The 27,141-nt window shown below is 37.9% G+C and overlaps 1 protein-coding gene across 1 annotated transcript in view; it reads right to left on the bottom strand.

Annotated features, from left to right (window-relative positions):
* DTHD1 (death domain containing 1) overlaps positions 1-27,141 on the bottom strand; it is a 59,952-nt gene that overhangs the window by 19,460 nt on the left and 13,351 nt on the right. Inside the window, 3 exon segments of the mRNA XM_025886968.2 lie at positions 9,442-9,676; positions 10,700-10,713; positions 19,005-19,169. Of these exon segments, the coding sequence (XP_025742753.2) occupies positions 9,442-9,676; positions 10,700-10,713; positions 19,005-19,169 (414 nt within the window).

The raw sequence follows: 27,141 nt of genomic DNA, 5'->3' as shown, positions 1-27,141 counted from the left end.
TACCCTCCCCAATGTCTATCACGACACTATTGATTTTACAAGCAGCTCAGCAAATCAAAGGTAAACAACACCGTTCAAATTTATATGAACTACCTCCTCTTTATTGTTCCACTTTTAAATTATAATCCCAATGCGTTTTTGTCAGTCCTAAAGACTGTCAAAGTGCCTGTTCAACTTGGAGCATTGTTTTTTTCTGGCATATTCTAATTTCTAGGTTCTAGAATTAGATTCTAATATCTAATTCCAATATTCTTTTGTAGAATTTTTTTCGAGTTTCCTGATTTTTTTTTTTTTTTGCCTTGTTTTGTTTTTTTGGCTTATAGATAGGAGTAGCCTTTCCAACAGAAAGAGTGATATGAATGTTACCAGGAGAGGCCTGGATCGCCACAAACATCTTCCTTCCAGGTCTGGCCACAACTGTAAAATCTCCACATTAGTCATTCCTTTGAAGGCATGGCAGGCTTCTGCTAAATGTAACTAACCATTAGCTGGGAAAGCAAACACATAAAGCTTTTGTGGGCTATAAAGACTCCTCCTTCAATTCTTTTATCAATTTCCCCAGCATGCATTCATTTATTCATTAAACAGTTCAACAGAACATTATTGAATCCATACCCGGGAGATGGGGGATTGCAAAATGGAATGAACTTGGCTTCCAGCTCTGAGGAACTCAGTTACGGAAGGAGACTCTAGGTATCACAGTGAGGAGTGCCACCACTGGAATCAGACAAACTGGATTCCAACAGTGGCTTTGCCATTCTCCAGCCATTTTCCCTTGAACAAACTGCTCCATGCCTCCCCATTCTCTGAAGTGTCCTAGAACTTACCATCTTGGTCATTCACTTGCAGTTAATCATCAGTTCCTGTCCTGTGATATGACTAGATTGTTGTAGTCAATTATTATTTATCTATTGCATTGTTTTATAGCTTTTAAAGTATTTATGCTTTACTTCCTGAACTGGATTGTAATTTCCGAAAGCTAGGGCTTTGACCACTATTACTATTATCTTTTAGGTCTTATGTAATATCCCATATATAGTTGGCATTTAATTAGTATTTGTTAATTGACATGTTGGCTGATATTTCTACAGAAAAACATTACAGTTGGAGTTCATGAACTGGAAATTGTTTGAATTAATGAACATCATTTTTTTTTTACTTACTAGATGTTACAATTTTAGGAGAATACATGTAAACATATCAATTGTTTTTTTGTTAAAATTTTCTGAGACAGGGAAGAATTTATGTGTTTCCTTTGTGAAAGAATTCTTGAAATCCACAAGACAATATGAAACACAATTCCTGGTTTAGTTATGTCTGCTGAGCAGAGAAAAGCCTTTCCTTGTGCGAACAGACAGTGAAGGAGGGGGAGTGAGGAGGGGGAGTGGAGGAGAACGGAGAAAGAGGGGGGAGGAAAAAGAAAATGAAGGGGTGGATAAAGAGGAAGGAGAGCAGCAGAGAAGGGAAATGTTCTCTTATGATTAAATTGGTGGGCAAAGCCCCTGCCAAAAAGGGATCCTGTTTCTGGCTAAACCAGTTTTGATCATTTTCTTCCTTAAACCTCTCATATACAATATAAGGTAGATTTTTCAGTGGTATGGTCAAGGCTGTCTTTGAAGGTCATTCTGATGGCTTAGAGGAAAGTAAGATTGCAGGCACGGAAGGCACGTCAAGGAAGAGCCGAGGAGAGCTAGAACTGCGACAGTGGCAAGGGGGAGAAGGCTTTGTAAAATTTTCACAGGTTAAAAAGATTGACATGATATCTCTGCTTACCAAGATGTTAGTGACTTCCTTCTATAATTGATAGGGGTGGAACATAAAGCAATATACATGTTATTACAATTAGCTCTAGTGAGGAAAGCATGAAACTAAGTTACAGAAAATTCCAAAACCACCATGAGGTTCATGATGCCTCCCCTCCACCCAACCCCTGTCAAATACACACACACACAAAAGCCAGCAAAACTCTGATTTCTCTTATCCAGTTTTATTTGAAAAGCATACACCTGGTAAATTCTGCTTTCTTCACAGCAAGCAATGGGATATGAAATTCCATGTCATCCTTGAACCTTAAAATAACTTTGTAAATCATTACAACTAAAAAACCTAAGTAGAATTGAAGAGCCTGTGAATGTAAAAATTTTCCATAGCTCCGGATCTTCTCATTTATATAGTTGAGATTATTCTTTATAGTATTTCATATGCTTAGGTAAAAAAAAAAAAAAAAAAAAAAAGGCAGGGCAGGGAGATGGCCCTGGAAGTCCAAAGTGGTGAGAAGGTGGTGATTGTGGAGTAAATGGTGCACCAGCCTCTGCCTGCTTCCTCCCTTTGACAAAGTAAGTTATTTAATGTGGTGAGAAAGTAAGTGTTGAAGCAGTATCATTATTTACTAGAAATCACATGTCATGAGTTCAGTTAAAAAAAAAAAAAGAGGAAGTTCAGGCTAAGCAAAACTTGGGTCAGCAGATGGCTTACGTAAATATGTAGGTGAGGTATGACTGAGAAAGTAGGGCCCCTGCAGAATCCCACAGAAACAGCCTCCAGACCCAGAACCCTTCTCTCCTTCAGAGCAAAACTTCCAAGCACAGAGGAAGACTAAAAGGCAGTCACAATAGCACAAATAACCAAATGGCAGTCACCTATGTGACGCGGTTTCAGAAGCACACACATACGCACACACCACTTCCTTCCACCTAAAAAAACCTTTGAGAGTTTTTTGAAACTTGCCTTGTTTCTGCCAAAGTACAAATAGAAATGGTGTAAACTGAATTCACTTGAATATTTTGTAAAAGAAGGAAGTTTGAAGCACAGCTTAGGAAAGACTTAGAGACAAATCATTCATCTTTTCCACCAGAAGTTTACACATATATTGATTATGTGACCATTTTCAGAAGATCATATTGAAATGTGAATTAGCATGAGGACCCTCTTTATCATTCAAATCAATTCACCTCTCTCTTCCCCTCCCATGAGCATTCGCCAGGGAGTCCTTGATTAAAATTCATGCCCATGGCAGTCTGGGTACTTGCTGTTTCCCTCACCACAGTGCTCTCCTGGCCACACAGACAGATGAGTTTCCTGAGTTTCCTCAGCCCAGAAGGCACTCCACAGCGAAGCTTCTATAAGCACACACTGCAAATTCTGTCAACCCTCCAAGGCTAATTTATTTTCCTTCTTGACACTTCTCACTTTGCTCTTCACACTTTGTGTATTTAAAATACCAGCTCTACTTACGAATTCATTCATTCAACAAAACCTTATTTGATCTCCTAACCCATGGCAGCCGCTCTTCCAGGGCCTTGTAACTCAGCAATGAACAACAGATAAAGGTTCTTGCCCTCAAGGGGCTCATGTTCTCATTGTGAAGTAGTAGTGCTCCTATGATAAACATAATAAACAAAGAAGTAAATGTTAATATCAATGCTTTAGAGGAAAGAAAAAAAAAACAGGGCAGGTTAAGGAAGATCAGGAGTGTCAGGTTGTGTGGGGAGCAGTAGACTGAAATAAGAAATAGAATCAGAGTAGGCCTCAGAAAGAAGGGGAAATTTCATCAGAGAATTAGAGGACGTGAGGGTGTTGGTCTTGCTGGTTTCTGATGGATGGAAGAACACTCCAGGCAAGGGGAACCGCTAACATAAGGACCTGAAGCAGAAGCATGTGTGGCAAGTTCCAAGAACAGTAAGAGGGTCATTGTGGCTAGAGTTGAATAAGGGAAGAGTGTAGGAGAGACTGTCCTGGAGTCAATGAGGGCCAAGTTCATACTGAGGAAGTAGTCTTTTACTGTCAGTGAAACTAGGAGCCATTGCAGGGTTTGGAGCAGAGACAGGAAATGATCTGACTGATGGTTTAGAGTCTCATTGTCCTCTGAGTTGACAATAGTCTGCGGAGAGGTAAGAAGAAAATGAGACCACACATAAAGAAACACCACTGTATGTCTGGTCCATGGGATACAAAAAGTGTTGGTTGAATGGATTAATATATGAAAGAATGGAATATGGAGGCTGAGGAATGAGACACAGAGTTCCTCACAAGCATGAGGTAATGGGTGATATGTTTTCACATCTTTGGAAATCAGACAGTACATTAAGGTCAAACAATAGAATTATGTGTATGTGAATGTGAACGTTTCTATCTATATACATATGTATAAATATTTACTGCTTGTCTTTTGTGTGAAAGCACTTTTACTTTTGACAAATGCCTTCACCTAATTTACGCTACATGTACAAATGTGTGCATACCGTAGTGTTCATTAATGCTAACCTCCATATAATAGGGCTGCTTTCATTTCCTGAAAAATAGCATATTCTAATACTGTCAAGCTGAGGTCAATTTTTTTTTTAAAATTCTGAACTTTATGGAAGGAATCTGTTCTTACAAACTGAAGGTCATGGTTTCAATTCCCACTTAGGTATATTAGTTTGAGAAGAGGGAAAATTTTCTACAGTCACAGATTTTTTTCCTCAACCCAAAAAACTTCTAGTAAACAGGCATGAAAAAGGGCTGAAAGAGTGGATCTGGAAAGCCCTCTACAAACCTATCTAGAAGAAAAAGAAAGGACTAATGGCTATGAACAGTAGCTTGATATATGAAGGTCAGCAGACAAGTAGAATGTACTATCTTTAAAACCTGCCAATAGAGTTTCAAGATTATCACTGTCAAGACTGAACAATCTTGGGGCACCTGGGTGGCTCAGTCTTTAAGCGTCTGCCCTTAGCTCAGGTCATGATCCCAAGGGTCCTGGCATGGAGCCCCACATCGGGCTCCCTGCTCCACGGGAAGCCTGCTTCTCCCTCTCCCACTCCGCCTGCTTGTGTTCCCTCTTTTGCTGTCTCTCTCTGTCGAATAAATAAATAAAATCTTTAAAAAAAAAACCTGAACAATCTTAAGGTTTGAAGAAATTGCCTCATTCATCTGACTATTCATAAATAATTATCAAGCATGTACTATATGCTTGGCACTGGAAATGCAAATTGAACAAGACAATATCTGCGCCTGTCTAATAATTACATTTCCAACTCGAGTAACATCACCCTCCCAGGAGAGAAAATTCGCTCTTGGGCAAGTTGAAAAGACTTTGCCCTTTTAATTTATAAAATACAAATATGCATACTGTATATCTGTGATATTAAAATTTAATGGGGAGGGTTGATTAGAGGAAAAAATGTCTAAAAAGACTCCTTAGGAGGGCAAAAACAAACACAAAAATTGAGAAATATTTGTCTACTGGGAATCAAGTGATTATAATAAAATACAGTAACTGCAGCGACAGGGAAAGTGCAGGGTGTTGTGGGAACACACACCAAACACACCAAAGTTTATACAGAAGGAGAAGTCAAGGAAGGCTTCCTGGGAGAAGTCACACCGCAGCAGAGCTATAAGGGATGACCAGTAGGATTTGTTTAGGCAAGCAGGTGAGGAATGGTTTGCTAGAATCAAGGAAGAGGAAGAGCTTATGGCAAAAGACCTGGACAATCACTCACATGGATTTTTATGGAGCAAAATCTATATAAAACCCTAAGCTAACTAGCTTGGCTAATTTGGCTCATTGATTCATGAAGTTAGGTAGCCCGCAGAGAAAACACTGAAAACTGAAAGCTGAATTTGTGTCGTGTTTTAGACCTCACGTTTGTCCTCTCTTCCATAAGGGGCTTTCTTTCCATTGTTTGCCATCATCACAGTGAGGCTCTCACTACCTCCTGCTGGAGAATTCCAACAGCCCCCTTACCGTCTCCCACCAGTGTCCCTATAGCAGCAGAACAACAGAGTGAGCTGAGGAAGTCATGTGCTAAACTGAGCCACCTGGAGAATGTCTCCAATGTCCCCTTCCTCTGCACTGGAATCTTCACGTAGATCCAAATCAACTCTGCCAGCTGAATGTTTGCAAATGAGGCTATAAACCACTGGTTCAAGAGAATTTGAATATTCCATTAAGTCCATAGTTCTTAAATTTTTAGAATCTAACGAACGCTACACACCTCCCCCTCATTCATCCAGTCACAAATATTTAAAGTACCTACGATGTGCCAGGCACTGTTCTAATCACTGACGGTGCAGCCAGAATACGGTGACAAGGTCTTTCACTCATGGAGCTTGCTTTCTCAAGGGTCAAAGGCAAATGGAAAATATATGAACAAATACATAAATCTAAAAATTTCAATTAATGGTCAGAGTTACAAAGTAAGTTTTAAAAGGCTCATGGGTTAAAGAGTGACTCTAGAAAAGGATATGGGGGAAAAATCATAGGAGGTGATATGTAAGCTGAAACCGGAATGATAAAGAACCAGCTATATGACCAGCTGAGGGAAGCGAGTCCCGAGTGTAGTGAGCAGCAAGTGCAAAGGCCCTAAGATGGAGATGAAAATGCACAGGGGGAAAACTGATAGTGGGTGTACATTTATACAGCTATACTGTTCTTAAATAAAATTTTTTAAGTATAAGTGGTTTAATAGACTGCTACCCTACATATGCCTTCCAAGAACCCTAGAATCTCCTCCAAACCAGCAAGTAAAGAATTAATGTCTCTAAACAACCCAGCACCTCGGCTGTTATGGCTACTTTCAGTTTGACTGACCAGAATCCAGGTCATATCATTTGTTATATAATTTTCCTATCACCTTTACACTAAAGCATAATACTCATGAAATTATTATACAACTGCAGGGGTGAACATGGAAGTCCTAAAATCCATCTTATGTCCTTGAGTTTATCTACATCCTGGTTTTATCTGCTTAAGAGACAAGAGCAGACTGCGGTTGCACATGTGGGAAGCTGATTTTCTGGATTTGTATCCTAGTCAGACACTTACTTAGCTATGGGACCCTGAGCAAGTTGATGAAAAGTTCTATGCCTCACTTTCCTGTAAAATGAGAACAGTGATAATGTCTCGTGCAGATTTAATAATATAGGGCGTGTAAAACACTTGAGAGACATTAGAAGTTATTATAATGGTTACTATATGAATTATGAATCCCTGTTAAGCTATGCCTACCACCTCCAGGCCAATTCATTCCTTTTTGTCATTTTTTCTTCATTTCCACTGGCCAAATTTCTACCAACTTACAAAGCTCAGATAAAATGCTATACTCAGGGGCTCCTGGGTGGTTCAGTCAGTTAAGCGTCTGCCTTCGGTTCAGGTCATGATCCCAGGGTCCTAGGCTCAAGCCCCACATCGGGCTCCCTGCTCAGCAGGAGCCTGCTTCTCCCTCTCCTCCCCACTTGTGCTCTCTCTCACTATCTCTGTCACTATCTGTCTCTCTCTCTCTCAAATAAATAAATAAAATCTTTAAAAAAAAATGCTATAGCCACCATGAAATTTCTACCAGCATCAGCTTCCAGAAAAGCTATTTTCCTCCTCTGAACAACTATGAGTACAATTTATCCCAATAGTCCAATCATTTATTGTCTTATAAGGTGATTTTGTATACAGTTAACCCTTGAAGAACACAAGTTTGAAATGCATGGGTCAACCTATACACTGATTTTTTTTATAAATATAGCACATTACTATAAATGTATTTTCTTTATGATTTTCTTAATGATATTCTTTTCTCATTTATTATAAGAATACAATATATTAAGCATATAGCATACAATATGGGTCAATGAACTGTTTATGTCATGAGTAAGAATTCTGGTCAACAGTTAGCTATTAATGGTTAAGTTTTGGGGGAGTCCAATACTATACTCAGATTTTTGACTATGCAGGGGTTGGTTCCCCTAAACCCTGAGTTGTTCAAGGGTCCACTGTACATGTTTTCCATACTCTGCTAGATTGTAAATCATCTAGAACAACACTGCCCCATAGAAATATATTTTGAGACAAATAAGTAATTTGAAATGTTCTAGTTAGCCCCATAAAAAGTCTTTTTTAAACAGGTGAAATTAATTTTACGGGGTTAAGTAATAATATATTTTATTATATTACTTATATTATGATTATATATTTGATTTAGCCCCATAACCAAAATATTACAATTTACTATAAAATCAATATAAACAAATGATTAATGACTTATTTTATATTTTTTTGTACTGCGTCTTTGAAATCTAGTGTGTACTTTACACTTAACAGCACATCTCAATTTGGACTAGCCATGTTTCAAGTGCCCCACAGACACATATGGATAGTGGCTATCATTTGGGACAACACAGTTTTGGGGCATGTATTATCCTCTATATCTCTGTATTTTTCATAATGCCTAGCATAGCACATAACCTATTTCAGAAGTTCAATTAATATTTGTCAAATTTATTTTATTTTTTTAAAGATTTTATTTATTTATTTGAGAGAGAGGATGAGAGAGAGAGCACATGAGAGGGGGGAGGGTCAGAGGGAGAAGCGGACTCCCCGCCGAGCAGGGAGCCTGATGCGGGACTCGATCCCGGGACTCCAGGATCATGACCTGAGCCGAAGGCAGTCGCTTAACCAACTGAGCCACCCAGGCGCCCCTGTCAAATTTATTAATTACTTTGTTAATTAAGTTAAAATCAGTACAAAAATCTAACAGTATAGAAAACATATTTCTGGTATTCATAACACAAAGCAAAAACATGAAAAAATAATTTTAGCATCTTTAAAGAATAAGTTTACTCTTTGGAGTGATAAAGTGAATTTTTCAGTTTTATTTCTCATTAAGAATATACTTTAGAAGTACTAAGTCCTGGATCATTGAAGAAAATAGTATGCATAGCAATAAAATTATTTGTTTGACCTATTTGGAGAAACAATTCAATCTCACTTTCCTGTTAAGAATAAGGATTCGGAGGGGGAGACGAACCATGAGAGACTATGGACTCTGAGAAAGGAACTGAAGGTTCTAGAGGGGAGGGGGGTGGGGGGATGGGTTAGCCTGGTGATGGGTATTAAAGAGGGCACGTATTGAATGGAGCCTGGGTGTTATACACAAACAATGAATCATGGAACGCTACAACAAAAACTAATGATATAAGGTATGGTGATTAACATAACATAATAAAATAAAATTTAAAAAAAGAATAAGTATTTTAGGTAAGAGTAATTCACTCTTTAGTGTACAGGATTTGATAAGTCTGGATGAAAATATTTGAAGTTGTTTTCCTGCTCACCACATGACTTCTTAAATGTGTTGTGCTCTGAAATATATTCAGTGTTTCATAAATGATTTTCCAGTTATTCTGATGCAGTTACAGAAAATGAATGACATTATTTCCATAACCATTAAGAACATACTATCAGGACCAGACCAACTTGAATTATTCCTGTTAGAAAGTCGCTATGAAAGAAAGTGAAAATCCTGATATGTATTCCACCACTCTAAAACTGTAGCTCCCCACTCCTTCCTTATCAACTTTAGACCTGCCTTTCTTTTTAACCTTAAGTATCCATATGCATGAAGTATAGATTATGGTAGAGAATTATGAAGAATTAACAAAATATGGTAGTTAGGGAAGTAAAATAACTTCAATGGTAATTTGCAAATTGGCAACTGATAATGGTTTTCATCAAGTGTAAGAGATTGATCCAAGTTGTGGACTACCTTTTCTTTAGGTATTTTATAAACTACAATGGTGCCCTTATAATGAGGGCAGCTATAGTTTCCAAATTCATCCACCTCTTTGATTTGGAGTTCCAGCCTGGGTTTTCTTTGTAAATGAAAAATAAGCTTGTAATCTTTTCCATAATCCTTCCCATTGCCTAAGAAGAAGTAAAATACGTTTGTTACTATTGAAATATACCACTTTGTCTTATTTACTTTTTTAAAATCCAAATAACTACTTGACTTTTTAAAACTTTTTAAGCTTTTTTGGTGTCATTGCCTTTTGCCAAAATTTAAGCAGCAATAGGCTGAGACTGCAGATTACTAAAAGTATTTTGAAAAAAAAAAAAAAGGTATTTGGACCAGGTGCTCTCTGGCTTCTTCTCAATCTAATAATCTTTGATTTTCTTTTTCCATTCCGTTTTGCTCTAACAAAAAGCTATTGGAAATACTCAGTTCTTTCTGTATTTAGAAAATCATTTTTACCTTTCAATAATTGTCTTTTTTATCTCCCCTAACTATTAATAGCATATGGAACCCTATCATGACCTCCCAATAGGCATTCTAGATGTACGGTAGCCACTAGCAGTGTGTGGCTTGTAAAATTTAAGGTGAAATTAATTAAAATTAAATAAAACGAAAAATCAATTCCTCGGTCACTCCAGCCACATTTCAAATATTCAATAGCAACCTATGTCTAGTAGCTACCTTATGTGGTAGTGCAGATGCAAAACATTTCCACCATCACAGAAATAGAGATGTTTTAGCAAAACTTTAAAATGGAAGACTTATTAGATTCATGTTACTGACATTTTTATTGAAACCTGATTAATTCTGCCAAATAAGGGTATATCTTCTCAACTGCTCATTGAATATAACAGAGCTTTAGTGGAGATTACTTTTCACTCATGGGGCTTTTACCAGGACAATTTTATGTTGTCATTGCAAAAGCAAAACAGACACTGCCATTTTCCCTAAGGCATGTCTGCATTACCCTTTGCAAAATTTAAATGTAAGCTATATTGTAACAGTTAAGGTAGTATGTTTCAAACTTAAAGAGCTAGATCCAAGGCCGGCCCAACTATTTATCTACATTGTAATATTTATCCAGTCCTTTCACATCTCTGAACTTCTTGGAAGCTTAACTTCCTTATCTTTAAAACAAGAGAAATAAAACTTACCTCCTGGGATTGTTCTGGGAATGAAAAGAAATAATATGGCTAAAATGATCGGCCCAAGGGCTTAGCGCATAATAAGTGCTCAGTAGGTGACAGTAATAATAGCAAATGATAAGAAAAAAGCAGGATCCTTCAACTGGTTTAAATTTGTATGATAAAAAACAACCCACTTAATATTTTTTTAACATCAACATGAAGCCTTTATATAGAAGTTGAAACTTCCTCCTATTTCTAGAAGCCTGAACATTGACTACTCAGAGCTCTTTCTCATAGAAAACCTGCCCAATGAAATAGGAGTTCTGTGAGAGATGTAGATGACACCAATATTTTTCTCCCTGTTGAACTGCTAGATGTCATTTTGGCGAATCTCTAAAGCACAGTTAAATCTAGAATTTGAATAACTCCAGGTTATGAAATGTGTTGGAGTATGTCTCTTCACATAAGTTTATATTTTAGAGGCAACTTGGCTACTTGAACAGAACAATTCCTAGGACATCCTAGGAAAGGAATGACAAGCCAGGGCTTGCCTTCTTAAAAGAGTTTCACTCTGGTAAAAAAAAGAAAAATAAATTTGGAGTCACTAAAATATCACCTAGTAAATTCGCTAACTTAGAGTTTTTAGATCACTGGAGTAACACCTGACAAATTTCTACTCCATACTATTAGAGTTGTTACTTTGGTCCCAAAAGAATACAACTTAATAAATGTCTCCTTCTATCCTTTGAAAGATACTCCCTGCCAGGTATTCAATCACTCATAAGGGATTATTTGGATGCAGGATATAAAGATTGAGGGTGAGGCATAACTACGTTGGTTTAGATCTTAAGTTTATCTGCCTCCCATTGCCAGTTAATTTTTTTAAATAAAGATCTGCAATGTAAATCTCATGTTTATATATGAAATAAAGATGAAATTTTTGAGGATTTGCTAGTAATAAATAGCATTATCTTAGTATTATAAATAGAAAGTCTAGATTTTTTTTAAGTTGGAATTTCATTGCTGCCAAGATATAGCACTATATTTTGAATACCCCTTGAAAAAAATTTTTAAAAATTTTAAAAATGGACAAGCAGCACAAAGAAATTTCACCATTCTACTTTTTTTTCTCCCACATTGGCATATTTAGAGAAGTAAAAGCAAAATTCATTTATTGCATTTCAAAATTATGAAATCAACCTTTAGTTGACATTTTGAGAACCTCGTTCTCTTCAATATATTATATAATATAGTTCCTAGAAGACCTTGGAATAGTAGCTGTTCAATAAATATTTGCCATACGAAGAAATATAGAATTTACTTATGTTACTAGATATACCTTGTAGCAATATATTTTCTTCTCAATGAGGGGAATTGGAATATTTCTCAAAGATGACATAGAAAGTACAAATGTGGAAATATATGCTTTTGCTTAGAAAATATATGCTTATGCTTAGAAAAGTCAGATGAGTAAGTGAAAGGCTAGCAAAATAGAGAACCAGAAGAATTTTGTAAGAACCACTGGCTCAGGGTTTTCCTGTATTTTAACACATCTCCACCACCTCCACCTGTAAGCCACCACCATCCCATGCTTGGTTTATTATAATGGCTCCTTAACTCATCTCCCCAATTCTTCTTTTGCCTCTGAGATTATAACTGTGTTGAGAATCTATTCTACAACTCAGATCATGTGACTCCTCTGTTAACAAAATGGCTCCCCATTTCCCTTGGAATAAAGGCCAACTCCTTGCTATGACCTTCAAGGAATAGTCAGTACTCACCTCCTCTCCTACAACAGTCCTCTCACTTCTCATCCACCCATTTCAGCCTCCTTGCTGTTCCTCAAACAGAGCAGGCACACATATGCCTCTGTTCAGTAGCACTTGTAATACCTCAGGCCGGGACAAACTCCCCTGGGATAGGATGATGGCTCCTTTCTCACCTTCTTCAAGTCTCTGCTTAAATGTCACTTTCTCATAAAGGTCCTCCTTCATGAGTCTATTTAAAATGGCAACTTTTTGCCACTCCCTCTGAGACTTTTGATGTCTTTTCCTTGCTGTATTCATCTATAAGGCACTTCCCTCCCATCACACTGTACATTTTATTTACTTATTTGCTTCTCTGTCTCTCTCCAGTAGAAAAAATATACACAAGGGCAGGAAATTTTATTGAATGAATAAAAGGGTGCTCATTCTAACATCCTACACATATTTCTGGGAAAGACACTTCCCTGGGCCAAAGGGCATTCAGGGCAACTTTGACACACACAGACCTCTTTAGGAATTACTAGATTTGATGGGTCATGCTAAAGTGTCATTATATCAAATTTTATCTGCCCATTTCCTGGCACTTTCTGGATTTTGTGAGCACTGGGGGTTTAGATGACATGCAATAGGAAGTCTAAGTGACGAATTAACAGCTCTAACCCAGAGAATGAAAGTATATATTCAGAAGGATGCCAAAGGCTAATATAAAAAACCCAGGGGAGCACCTATCTTATTTTCTCTTAGAAGGAGAATGAAAGTACATGTCCCATGATCTCACTCAAAAGAATCATCTCTATTCTATATAAATACATATAAAATTTTTGACATTTCTCAAAAAACAGTCATCTAAATCCATTAAAGTTTTAAATACTTTTAATTGCATAATTCTATAATGTTAATGTCTTTCCCAAGTTTTTGTCTTCCATTCCTCCAACAAATACTACTTCTAACTGTCAGGCACTGTACTAGGTGCTGGGGATTGACTGGTGCCCACCAACAGAACAGGACCTACTCTCAAGGGACTGTAGTCAGAGAAACGGATATTGATCAAACAATTAAATGAATAAAAAAAGATTGTCTCTATGGCCATGTACACAAAAGAGAAGTACATAAAGATCTGAAAAAGTAAGATAAGAACTGACATAATCAGGAAAGATGGGAACACTCTTCTAAACATGATCATCAAGGTGAGGTATGAAAGTACAGTAGGAGGTAACTGGAAGTGGGTGGGGTGGATGGGTGGGGAGGAGAGCCCTCTAAGCAGACACTATCTGAATTGTATGTCTTTGAGAGTCAGAGAAACTATCACAGGCTCTAATGAGAGGAGGAAGTATCAGTGTTTTCCTGGGAATCTTGCTCTTCTTAGATGGCCAAAAATCCACTGAGGCCCCAATCTGAGCACAGGTCTCTAGGAAAGGCAAAGCAGATGCTATCTGGCATCCTGTCTGATTCATTTCCCTCGCGTGAAGATGAGTTCTTCTCCATCCCCTACATGGAGAAATTGCCAATATGCTGGCCTCCTCGAGCACTCTTATTTTAGTTTATGCTCCCCCTCCCAATTACAGGCAATAAAACGCTCAGTACCATTGCTGATAAGAAGCACAGTAACTCACTCCTGTTTAGGGCACTAGGTAAACACAGCTGTTGTCCCCAGTGTTACAGGAAAATCACTGGCCTCATTAGTTTGGGTGGGGCACTTCCAGTTTTTGACTATCTCTTCTTAGAGAGATTGTCTGAGGGTGGAAATGTGGTTTCTGCTTTGGAAGCCAAGTAGAAAGGGATCTCTTCTACCTTCCTTCCTCTCCCTCCTCACCCTTCCCTTTCCCTTTTTCTGATACCCTTGTCACTCACTCACTAAGTCCTGCCAGTTGACTCAGTTGGCTGGGACACTGAATGTGGAAGTGGAAAAGACAGTTCACGTTGGGACACTGTGGGCCTCATCTCTGAGATGCCAGAAAAAGGGCAGCCTTAGCTTCAAGCTGCATCATTTTTGTGACAACAAAGAGCCAATGGTGCTGGGCTTAACTTCCAGAATCAAAGAGAAAATAGGCATCATTAAAAATCAATGAGATCGGGGCGCCTGGGTGGCTCAGTTGTTAAGTGGCTCAGGTCGTGATCCCAGGGTCCTGGAATAGAGCCCAGCATCACACTCCCTGCTCAGCAGGAAGGCTGCTTCTCCCTCTCCCATTCCCCCTGCTTGTGTTCCTTCTCCCGCTTTGTCTCTCTGTCTAATAAATAAATCTTAAAAAAAAAAATCAGTGAGATCCGTATCAGTTTATAAGTGAACCGAAAATATTACTTCAAGTCAAGTCTATCACAAGATTCCTGGGCCATAAATCCCCATAAAACCCATGCCTGACTTCTCCCCTACCCCTGGCTTTTGCATGCATACCTGTTAGATTCTATTCCACATCAAGGAAAGAAGTTACAGAGGGGAAGTGGTTGAATTAGTAAAAAAGAAATCGCTGGAATGGCAACTTCTCCAAAAATCTTTTTTTTAAAGATTTTATTTATTTATTTGAGAGAGAGAATGAGATAGAGAGAGAGGAGAGCATGAGAGGGGGGAGGGTCAGAGGGAGAAGCAGACTCCCCGCCGAGCAGGGAGCCTGATGCGGGACTCGATCCCAGGACTCCAGGATCATGACCTGAGCCGAAGGCAGTCGCCTAACCAACTGAGCCACCCGGGCGCCCTCTCCAAAAATCTTTTTAATCTCTTCTCTCATACAGCTGTTTTCTCTGTGTTCTCCTTTTTCTTTCTTTTCTCGTTCCCTTCATCTTCTTTTACCTCTTTTTTTATCTATTCCCTCACTTCTCCCCCCTTATCCTGCAACCTCTCATATTCATTCGCGCTGTTTTTCTTAGTATTGTCATATATTCACCCATTTACTGCATACTATTGAAAGCTCTTGATGTACCAAGTTCTCAACGTACCAGGCTCAGAGGTACACAGCAAGAAAGACATAGTCATCAACCTCATGAAATTTACATTCCAGTGCAGAACATAAGTATATGAATGAAAAGTAAATAAACAAATAAATAAAATAATTTCAAACTGTGGTAAGATTTATAATGGAAGCAAAAAAGCACCAGATAAATATGAGGATGAGAGGTAAGCAGGGTATGTCATCTAGATCAGAGAGAGGTTCTTAACCACTTCTGTGCCATGGACCCTTTTGGAGTTTGGTGAAACCTATTGATTGCTTCTCAGAGTAGTCTTTTAAATATACAGGAGCACCTGGGTGGCTCAATCTTTGAGCGTCTGCCTTTGGCTCCGGTCATGATCCCAGCGTCCTGGGTTCGAGCCCCGCATCGGGCTCTCTGCTCAGCGGGAAGCCTGCTTCTCCCTCTCCAGCTCCCCTTGCTTGTGTTCCCTCTCTTGTCATCTCTCTCTGTCAAATAAATAAATAAATAAATAAATAAATAACAAAATCTTTAAAAAAATATATATAAAATAAAATAAGTGGAAGTATAAATAAGATAATTATACTGGAATATAGTTCTATTCACACATCTCTTAGGAGTCCACCGATCCCAGGTCAGATTCTTCATAGGACATCAGAACAAGTTTAGTTATTATTTTAAGTAAAATAAGAGATAATTGTAAGGTTTTAATGATGGGGTAATAAAGTATGATTTATATTTTTAAAAGATCACTATTGTTCCTGTGTGGAATTAGATTTCGTGTGGCTAATAGTAGAAGCAGAGGAGTATTTAGGAGGCAACTGCACTGGTATGTGAAAGCACTGATCACAAGCAACACCCAAGGAGAGAGCCATTCTCATCCAAGCGTTCTTCAAAATCAAGCATGCTGATAACCAGATAGTTAGATTCATGAGTGACGTTAATGAAACTCTTAGCAGTCAGGAAACCATTCAAACCAGACCAAATTCTAAACAGATGTTCATGGATGAAGCAATCATCCAGGCTCAGATCAGCTCTAAATATGGCAGCATACTTTTTATATATATTTCTTATTAATTATGTTATGTTAATCACCATATGTTCCATCATTATTTTTTGATGTAGTGTTCCATGATTCATTATTTGTGCATAACACCCAGTGCTCCACGCAGAACGTGCCCTCTTTAATACCCATCACCAGGCGAACCCATCCCCCCACCCCCCTCCCCTCTAGAACCCTCAGTTTGTTTCTCAGAGTCCATAGTCTTTCATGGTTCATCTCCCCCTCCAATTTTCCCCCCTTCATTCTTTTTTTTTTTTTTTTAAGATTTTATTTATTTGACAGAGAGAGACACAACGAGAGAGGGAACACAAGCAGGGGGCTGGGAGAGGGAGAAGCAGGCTTCCCGCTGGAGCAGGGAACCCTGTGCGGGACTCGATCCCAGGACCCTGGGAGCATGACCTGAACCGAAGGCAGACACTTAACGACTGAGCCACCCAGGCACCCCTCCTCCCTTCATTCTTCCCCTCCTGCTATCTTCTTCTTCTTCTTCTTCTTCTTCTTTTTTTAAACATATAATGTATTATTTGTTTCAGAGGTACAGGTCTGTGATTCAACAGTCTTACACAATTCACAGCGCTCACCATAGCACATACCCTATGTCTATCACCCAGCCACCCCATCCCTCCCACCCCCCACCACTCCAGCAACCCTCAGTTTGTTTCCTGAGATTAAGAATTCCTCATATCAGTGAGGTCGTATGATACATGTCCTTCTCTGATTGACTTATTTCACTTAGCATAACACCCTCCAGTTCCATCCACGTCGTTGCAAATGGCAAGATCTCATTCCTTTTGATGGCTGCATAATATTCCATTGTGTGTGTGTGTGTGTGTGTGTGTGTGTGTGTGTGTGTGTGTGTGTGTATATATATATACACCACATCTTCTTTATCTATTCATCTGTCGATGGACATCTTGGCTCTTTCCATAGTTTGGCTATTGTGGACATTGCTGCTATAAACATCGGGGTGCACGTACCCCTTCAGATCCCTACATTTGTATCTTCGGTAGTAGTGCAACTGCAGGATCGTATGGTAGCTCTATTTTCAACTTTTTGAGGAACCTCCATACTGTTTTCCAGAGTGGCTGCACCAGCTTGCATTCCCACCAACAGTGTAGGAGGGTTCCCCTTTCTCTGCATCTCCACCAATATCTTTTAAATTATACTTTAACTAGCATTACCAAAGAGTATTACTGCAAACTATGGAAGGGAAAGATAATCAAGATCATCCATTTACTACCAATGGGACAAAGAATACATGTCATAATTAAGTGGGGGTTAATATTTTTATCTCTGTCACTGTGTGGTAAAGACTGTTGTGAATGGACCCTGTTATAAGTTAAATTTTGTCCCCTCTACTCAAATTCCTGTGTTGGAGGCCTAACCCCCAGTACCTTAGAATGTGACCTTATTTGGAGATAGGGTCTTGACAGAGGTAATCAAGTTAACGTGGTCATTAGGTCCAATATAACTGGTGTCATAAAAAGGGGAAATCTGGACATAGAAATATGCATACACGCGGAATGCCATGTGAACATGAAAATGGCCATCTATGAGCCAAAGAAGGAGGCCTGGAACGGATCCTTCCCTCACAGTCTTCAGAAGGAATGAAACTTGCTAACACCTTGATCTTGGACTTCTAGCCTCCAGAATTATGAGGCAATACATTTCTGTTGTTAAATCCACCTAGTTTGTGGGACTTTATTAAGGCAGCCTGGCAGACTAATACACACGTCTTTCTCTGGGCTGGATCACTACGCCCTCACACATTTCCCCCAACTCTTCTCCAGAGAATTGCCCTACAGGAGCCCCCTCAGCCAGAGCATCCCTGCACCCACGGACAAGGACTGACTGATGCAGGGCTGTAAAGCCAGCCTTCTTGGTCCTCATGCTCCAGAGCTTTCCTCAGGTATCAGGCTGAGGTAAAACTTCTACTGAAACCAGAGGTTTTCTGATCTTATTCCCTTGCTCTACTTGTTTCTTTCATTCCCTTATAGGATTCACCTAAATGTTCTCCCTCAATAAATCAATAAATTCTCATCTTAGACTCTGTTTCTGACCCAAGACAATTATAGATGTAAGATCTTCCATTTTAAAATAAAAGCTATCTTTAGCCATAGGATTGTCTTCTCTTTATGAATATCTGCTCCTCATGAGCTGGAAAACTGTCGAAAACTCTTTTCATAATGAACTGTCTAGAAAACATGGAAATGAGAAAGCAAAATGAGGACACAGAAATAATGAATTCAGTTACATATACATAGTTATGAGATGAGCATGGTATGAACAGTAAATTACTGTCTTTATGGAATTTCATAAATAAAGGTGCTATTTTAAAACTATTTGGGAGTTAAAGGAAAACTTAAACAATACATCTAAGTTATGAGTGGTTTCCGAAAGCACTTATTAAACTCTCATGAATGAAATTATAGGTAGCATATTCATATCAATTCCGGTTTACATTTTAAGCACACCCTGAAGAGCTATTGATACTCTTATTTGAGGAATAAAAATTTAATCCTATAATTCCATTTCTGTAAACATCAATTATAAATCATCAGGATATAATATCGTCAACTTTTATTGTTTACTATTGTATTACCTCTCTAAACGTTCACACAATTCAAATGATATCAAGCCACTCTGCATGTTTCTCACTACCACATCATCCAGCCCAAACCAACCATGGTCTTGGCTTCTGAATCCCAGTAATTTCAAAGATTCACAGGCATTGGTCCCAGGTTTTCTTATGGAAGCGCTTTTTGTCCTATGCAATGGTAGCAGAAGAGAGACTGGTAAAATCTGTGTGGCACAAATCTTATTTAATGCACTCATTCTTTCATTAAGTGAATAATCCAATAACAATACATTAAGTATATTCCATATGCCAGGAATTATGCCATGCACCAGGAATACAAAGATAAGAAATATATAACCCTTCTCTGCAGAAGCTCATGGTATTACAGTGTTATCCAAACACAGGACAAGGTGATCAGTGTGGTAATTAAGGGAAAGTGCAGGATGGTTTAGCAGCAGAAGGAAGGTGCTCAGGGAAGCTTGCAGAGTGAAAATATTAATATTTGTGATGAGCTTCGGAGAATGAGAAGCATTTTATTACTGGCGAAAGAGTTAAGGGAAAACCCCAAAACATTAATAAACTCGCAGGTGTGAATCCAGATGCTTCAGAAGAGCCGAGAGTAGTGGAGGAGGCTGATGGGTAAGACCACAGACTCAGGAGCAAGACTGCCTACTTTAAAATCCTGCGTGAATCTGCATTTTACTAACTATAAAACCACGGGAAGGTATTTGATCTCTCTGTATCATCATTTTCTTATTTATAGTATGAGAGTAATAACAGTATCTACCGCACAGAGCAAAGTTAGTATTTGTAAAGCGCTTGTAATTGTAGTAAGCATTAATGGCATTAATATTCTCATCCTACTTCCTACAGATACAGCCAGTTAGCTTTTTTGCACAGTCCTCCTTCCTTTTAAACCTGCTCCACACAAATGCTCCGAAAGGGGCAGTTGTATGTACCGTGTGCTATGTTCCACCAGCCAGAGCGGAACTGACTCATAGTAGACGAATTTTCAGCACCCTACAAATTTTATCCTTTTTCTTTAGAATTTGTCTAAGAGGTTCAGAGATTATAACTTGTCACTGTTGTCCTTTAGCTGCAGTGCCCTGGGTTATGAAAATAATAAGCACAGGTATTAGTAAGAAAGGGAAAATAGAGGAGATGCTAAAAGAGAAAAGGAGAAAAATCACGTTGAAAGAATTCATGTAGTCCTAGAGATGGAATGAATAGTCTTACAATAAACTTCTCTTTTCCTGAATTCACTTAAATGGAGATCTGTTCCTCACAAAGGAAAAAAAGCCCTCGATACTGAACATCTTGTAGGGGGAAAGAAATGGTCTAATAAGGCTACTACTCACAAGGGTTTCAGAACCATTTTAGCTATCTACTAAGAACGAAGACCAAGTGTGAAACCCACATCTTTATTTGTAAATAGAATTAGTTATGGCGGGGCGCCTGGTGGCTCAGTTGGTTAAGTGCCTGTCTTCAACTCAGGTCATGATCTCAGAATTCTGGGATCGAGCTCTGCATCGGGCTCCCTGCTCAGAGGGGAGTCGGCTTCTCCCTCTGCCCCTCACCCTGCTCTTGTGCTCTCTCTAACTCTCTCTCTCTCAAATAAATAAATAAAATCTTTAAAAAAAAGAATTAGTTATGGCTTTAAAACCACCTTAATGTTTACAGGTTGAGCTGTCCTATAACCCATAAATTAGGAACTAAGCCAGATTTAAAATGTCCACTCTGAAAACTTTAGACTCTACTGATTCCTTCAGGGAATCAACCAACTTAAAATAAGGAGGATAGGGAAGAAATAGCGTTTAGTTTTGGGGTTTTGTTTTAAAACCACAAATAGAGTAAATTTTGTAATCCCTCGAAGTTAATAATTTATTAACATAGGAAGATATACTAAAACTGAATCCCAAACTTTGATCATTTACTAGAAACTTAATTAAATGTTTCATTGATTTCTTTTTCTGATGACAATTCTTACTCTTTTTTCTACCAATAGCTTAAATTTTTGTGGGGACCTGCAGGTTCTCAGCTGTAGTGGAAATGACCCTACTCCCAGGTCCAGGTGGGTGTAAAACCTGAGCCAAATAGTGCATTTGGCATTCATTAATACAGTTTGCCAAAAAATTCCATTTTTCCCCATCCTGAGCACATTATAGGATTGCACCTCCTTTTTAAAATTTTTTTAATTTAAATTCAATTAATTAACATATATTATTTGTTTCAGGGATACAGGTCTGTGATTCATCAGTCTTATATAATACCCAGTGCTCATTACAACATATACCCTCCCCAATGTCCATCAGCCCATTACCCCACCGCTCCCAACGCTCCAGCAACCCTCAGTTTGAGTAAGATTAAGTAAGATTAAGAATGTCTTATGATCTGTCTCCCTCTCTGATTTCGTCTTGTTTCATTTTTTCCTTTCTTCCCCTATGATCCTTTGCCTTGTTTCTTAAATTCCACATATCAGTGAGGTCATATAATAATTGTCTTTCAATCATTGACTTATTTTGCTTAGCATAATACCCTCTAGTTCCATCCACATCATTGCAAATGGCAAGATTTCGTTTTTTGATGGCTGCATAATATTCCATTGTGTATATGTGTGTGTATATATATATATATATACATATATATATATATATATATACATATATATATATACCACATCTTCTTTATCCATTCATCTGTAAATGGACATCTGGGCTCTTTCCATAGTTTGGTTATTGTGGACATTGTTGCTATAAACATTGGTGTGCAGGTGCCCCTTCGGATCACTACATTTGTATCCTTTGGGTAAATACCTAGTAGTGAAATTGCTGGGTCTTAGGATAGCTCTATTTTCAACTTTTTGAGGACCCTCCATACCATTTTCCAGAGTGGATTGCACTTCCTATCCCCCTATCGTTGAGGGGGGCCCTATGACTAGTTCTGGTTAATGAATGGTGAATGTCACTTGGAGACCAAGAATTTAATTGCTCATGCAGATCTACCAAAGCTTTTTCTTCTGCTACCATGACAGCAGCCAGAAAGTGGTTGCCTTTCAGCCTGAGTCCTGGAGTAAGGATAACCAAGAAGCGGCCTGCCTTTGATGGTAACACAGCATGTGTGAGATATAAAGATTGTCAACAGCCCTCGGGAATTCAGGTTTTTGTTAACATGCCATAACCTAGCCTAGCCTGCCCTGTATAGTGCATCATCCTTCCGGTCCCAGTGATCTGTTCAGTGATGGGTTTGTAGCTGGTTTAGAGTGAGAATAACTCTCAGGGCCTTTATGCATATCCATGGGACAGCTTCCCCTTTTCCACTGAACTTGGAGGTATCAAGATGTAGCTATCTTGCCAGCATGAGGGACAAGCCTGTCAGAGAATGGAATTGGCACAGAGGATGGCAGAAATAGAAGAGAGAGACTAAGTTCTTTCTGGTTTAAGAGGAACGTAAAGATAAATATATCCCCAGACTTTATTTACATGAACCAAATAATTCCTTTCTCCTTAAAATTTCGAGTTTGCTTTTCTGACACTTAAAATGAAAAAAACCCTTAATGATATAAAGATCAAAATTAGATTCCATTTTTTTTCCAGCTTTATTGAGATGTAACTGACATATTGTATAAGTTTAAGGTGTACAATGTGATGATCCAATACTTGTATATGTTGTAAAATGATTATTATAGTAAAGTTAGTTAACACATCCATCACCTCAAATTTAGACTTTGATATGATAATAGATATACCTCATCTTGAAACTAAATGATTTGGCAGCATCCTTATTTATCCCAGCTGTTCTTAACAACTCTGCAAATAAACTCTTCCTTCTATATATGCTATTAGCAAACTTTCACATCTAGTATTGCCTAGCAATACTATTGAATAGCACTTGATCACACTCCACAGGACATTCTGATGTATTAGGAGTTCCATAAAACATAATTAACCTTTATTAAATCAATTTGTTTATTCAAGAATAATTAACCTTCCTATTTCTTGAGTTGAAGACTTTTTCCATATCAATATTCCAGGCATTAAGGGAATTAATTGGCCCATTTAGGTTCAAGTGTTCAATTATAATTAACAGGGACATTGAAAAACGAAAAATCCCATTACGTCCACATGGATATAAAGAACAATTTCCAGAATTTGTGACACAATTCCCAACAAATAAAGTGGCTCGGCAGACAAAGCAACAGATGTCCACTCCAGACTGCCTTTCTGAGGTCTAACAGTGCCCCGACATAGTTTTCCTAGATAATTGCCTTAAGGCCACACAATTAAGAGATACTCAGAAGATTTTTCCCAAGATAAAAAAAAGATCTGTTCAAAGGTTCCACAAGTAGAAATAGACATTGCTGGGAACTTTTCAAGGATAGTTTCTTTTTTTTAATTCTTTTATTTTTTCTATAGCAGTTTTGGGCTTACAGCAAAATTGAGAGGAAGGTACAGAGATTCCCTATTTAGCTCCTACCCCCACATATGCATAGTCTCTTACATCATCAATATTCCCCATCAAAGTGGTACTTTTGTTATAATTGGTGGACCTACATTGATACATCATAATCACCCAAAATCCATAGTCTACATTAGGGTTCACTCTTTGTGTTGTACATTCTATAGGTTCAAACAAATATAAAATGACATGTACCCATCATCATAGTATCGTGCCAAGCATCTTCACCACCCTAAGAATCCTCTGTATTCTGCCTATTTGTCCCTCCTTCACTCCAACCTCTGGCAACCACTGATTTTTTTACTGTCTCCATAGTCTTGCCTTTTCCCAAATGTCCTACAGTATGTATCATATGGTACGCAGCCTTTTCAGATTGGCTTCTTTCACTTAGTAATATGCATTTAAGATGCCTCCATGTCTTTTTTGGCTTGATAGCTCATTTCTTTTTGGCACTGAGTAATTTTCTATTGGATAGATGTTATCTATCCATTCACCCACCGAAGGACATCTTGGTTGCTGCCAAGTTTTGACAATTACGAATAAATTTTCAGTAATATCTATATGCAGGTGTTTGTGTTGACATGTTTTCAACCCCTTTGGCTAAATACCAAGAAGTGCTTAAGATAAGAGTATGTTTAGTTTTGTAGGAAACCAACAGTTTTCCAAAGTAGCTGTACCATTTTGTATTCCTGCCAGCAATGAATAAGAATTCCTGCTGCTTCACATCCTTACCAGTATTTAAGGTTGTGTTCTGGATTTTGGCCATCCTAATAGATGTGTATTGATGTGTCATTTTTGTTTTAATTAGCATCTCAGTGATGACATAATATGGAGAATCTTTTCAGATTCTAATTTGCCAACTATATATCTTCTTTGGTGAGGTATCTGTTAAGGTCTTGGGACCATTTTTTAATTAGGTTTTTTGTTTCTTATTGTTAAGTTTTAAGAGTTCCTTGTATATTTTGGAAAATAGTCCTTTATTAGATGTATCTTTTGAAAATATTTTCTCCCAGTCTGTGGCTCATCTTATTTTCTCGATATTGTCTTTCCCAGAGACAATTTTTAATTTTATGAAGTCCAGCATATCAGTTATTTCTATCATGGATTGTGCCTTTGATGTTGTATCTAAAAGTCATCACCATACCCAAGGTCATCTAGGTTTTCACTTATGTTATCTTCTAGGAGTTTTATAGTTTTGCATTTTACATTTATGTCTATAATTCATTTGGGGTTAATTTTTGTGAAGAGTATAAAGTCTGTGTCTAGATTCATTTTTTTGCATGTGGACATCTACTTGTTCCAGCACTTGTTTTCTTCAGAAGACTGTCTTTACTCCATTGCATTGCCTTTTCTCCTTTGTCAAAATAAGTTGACTATATATATATATATGGATCTATTTCTGGGCTCTCTTTTCTGTTCTACTGATCTACTTGCCTATTCTTTCACCAGTTCCATACTGTGTTGAGTACTATAACTTTACAGTAAGTCTCGAAGTCAGGTAGTGCCCCTCTTCCATCTCTATTCTTCTCCTGTGTTGGCTGTTCTAGGGGATCAGCTCTTTTTGATTTCTTAAGTTACATGGTAGTCTTACCAACTTGTCTATTTTATTCTTATGTGATATGACACATCTATTTCACAAATATTCTTGTATATGACTCACATGTTACATTTGAACAAGATCATCTTAAAACCAATAGCATTATGCAGAAATGGCATTCTTCATGAGCAAAATTATTTTCCCATCTAACTCTCTAAAATATTTCTTATATAATATGGAATAAGTTTTTATTTAATAAATTAATTTCACCTTTCATTACTGACAAGAAATCTTTTCTGGTTCATAATTAAATGACACTCATCTTTTCCCAGAAATCATTCAGACATAAAGGAAGGTGATGTATGTAATAAAGACCTTTAATTATTATTTAGGCTGTGTTTTGGCCTCAACTAGTTTTTATCTTTTTTATTTTATGAGGCATGGAGTGCTTCATTGTATTCCGATTTCCATAGAAAATGTTCACCTATTTTCACCCTTTGATGAAAGAAGGTTAAATAAACAGCTGATGTAGGGTCCCATTTTATTGTTTTATGCTCCACTGGATAGAGAAAATGCATCTACCATGTCTCACATTAATAACAACAGATCATATTATGAAATACTAATTTAGCATTGTTAAAAAGTATAGAAGGATTACTAATACTACTTACATTCCCACAAATGCATTCATTAATTTATTTAATTCATGCAACGTTTTTTGAGCACCTACTATGTTGTACTTGTGCTTAGTGATGCTAAATGGAAAAGATAATTTAATAATACTATAGTATGATATAGGTTGTGTACAAAGAATGGGACTGACACAAACAAAAACTCAATCCCTCCTGGATATCTTAGAATGTCTTGACACATAAGGAAAGAGTTGAGCTACCACTTATAGAATAAACCAATGTTCTTCACCTAAACATGATAAAAAAAGGATTTTCTAGCAGAGAGAGCATATACTAGGGCAAAGAAACAGAGAAGAAAAAAGAAATCGGTACTTTGGCTAACTGAATTGATGACAAATGGCCATCTTCCCACTACCTAGAAATGCTGGACAAAAATCTGTCTCTCACACACACACACAGACTAAGGTGGAGGAACTCAAAAGCCAGAAAGAAAATCCCTTAGGTCTGGAAATTAACAAAATCTCAAAAAGCTAGGGGTGCCTCCGTGGCTCAGTAGGTTAAGTTGCTGCCTTTGGCTCAGGTCACGATCTCCAGGTCCTGGGATTGGAGCCCTGAGGACTCCCTGCTCGGCAGGGAGCCTGCTTCTCCCTTTTCCTTCCTCACCAGCTCGTGCTTACTCACACGTTCTCTCTCTCTCTCTCTCTCAAATAAATAAAATCTTTTTTAAAAATCTCAAAAAGCTAGAATTCTCTTCTCTCCCTAGGGAACATGAGCAAATGATTCTATGGATACTCCCACCCTTATCAGTCTCCTCCAAACGCACACCCTGCCCCACCAACCATGCATACACACCAGGTGTGTGGGGGCTGGAGCTTAACATATTATCAGGCACATTAGATACAGCCTCTAGCTATTAGCTGGAACTAACTCAGTCGTAAAACTGGAATCCTGAAAGGGCAGCATTGGCCATGAACTGAGAAACAACAAAAACAACCAAACTCTCTTGGAACATTGGCTCAAGAAATCAACAAACATGCAAAGCAGCTCTGGGCAGGAGGGAAAGGGAGAAGAAAAGTTGATCTGACAAAATCATAATCAATACTTGGAAATGAATTTCTAAGGATGGAACCGGCATTATAGACAATGTACTAGATTACACCATGCTAATAGATAATAGTAAACATCATGTTAATAGGTAGGTGATAGAATAATCTGAATGAAACCATAAAATGAGTATGTTTATAATGATTAAAGGGATAATGAATTAGAAAGCTTAATGAAAAACAGAGTATCTTGGAAAAATAAGATTTTTAAAATATAGCAATAGCCTTTTAGAAATGAGAATTACAATGAGTGAAATAAATATCTGAAACAACTGATTTAAAAATGGTAAAATATTTAAAAAATGGTAAAATATATGACAAATCTAAGGAAATCACCTCAAATACAGCATAGAAGGTATTAAACATTAAAGATTTATGTAAGATGAACAATAGTATAACACCCTCCAGACCTCACTGATATGAGGAATTCTTAA

This window comes from Callorhinus ursinus, unplaced genomic scaffold, assembly GCF_003265705.2.
Source record: "Callorhinus ursinus isolate GAN/ISIS: 27379988/994484 unplaced genomic scaffold, GSC_fseal_2.0 scaffold4, whole genome shotgun sequence".
Lineage (NCBI taxonomy): Eukaryota > Metazoa > Chordata > Mammalia > Carnivora > Otariidae > Callorhinus > Callorhinus ursinus.
The sequence above is the reverse complement of the archived record's forward strand: the minus strand, read 5'-3'. Positions and strand labels throughout refer to the sequence as shown.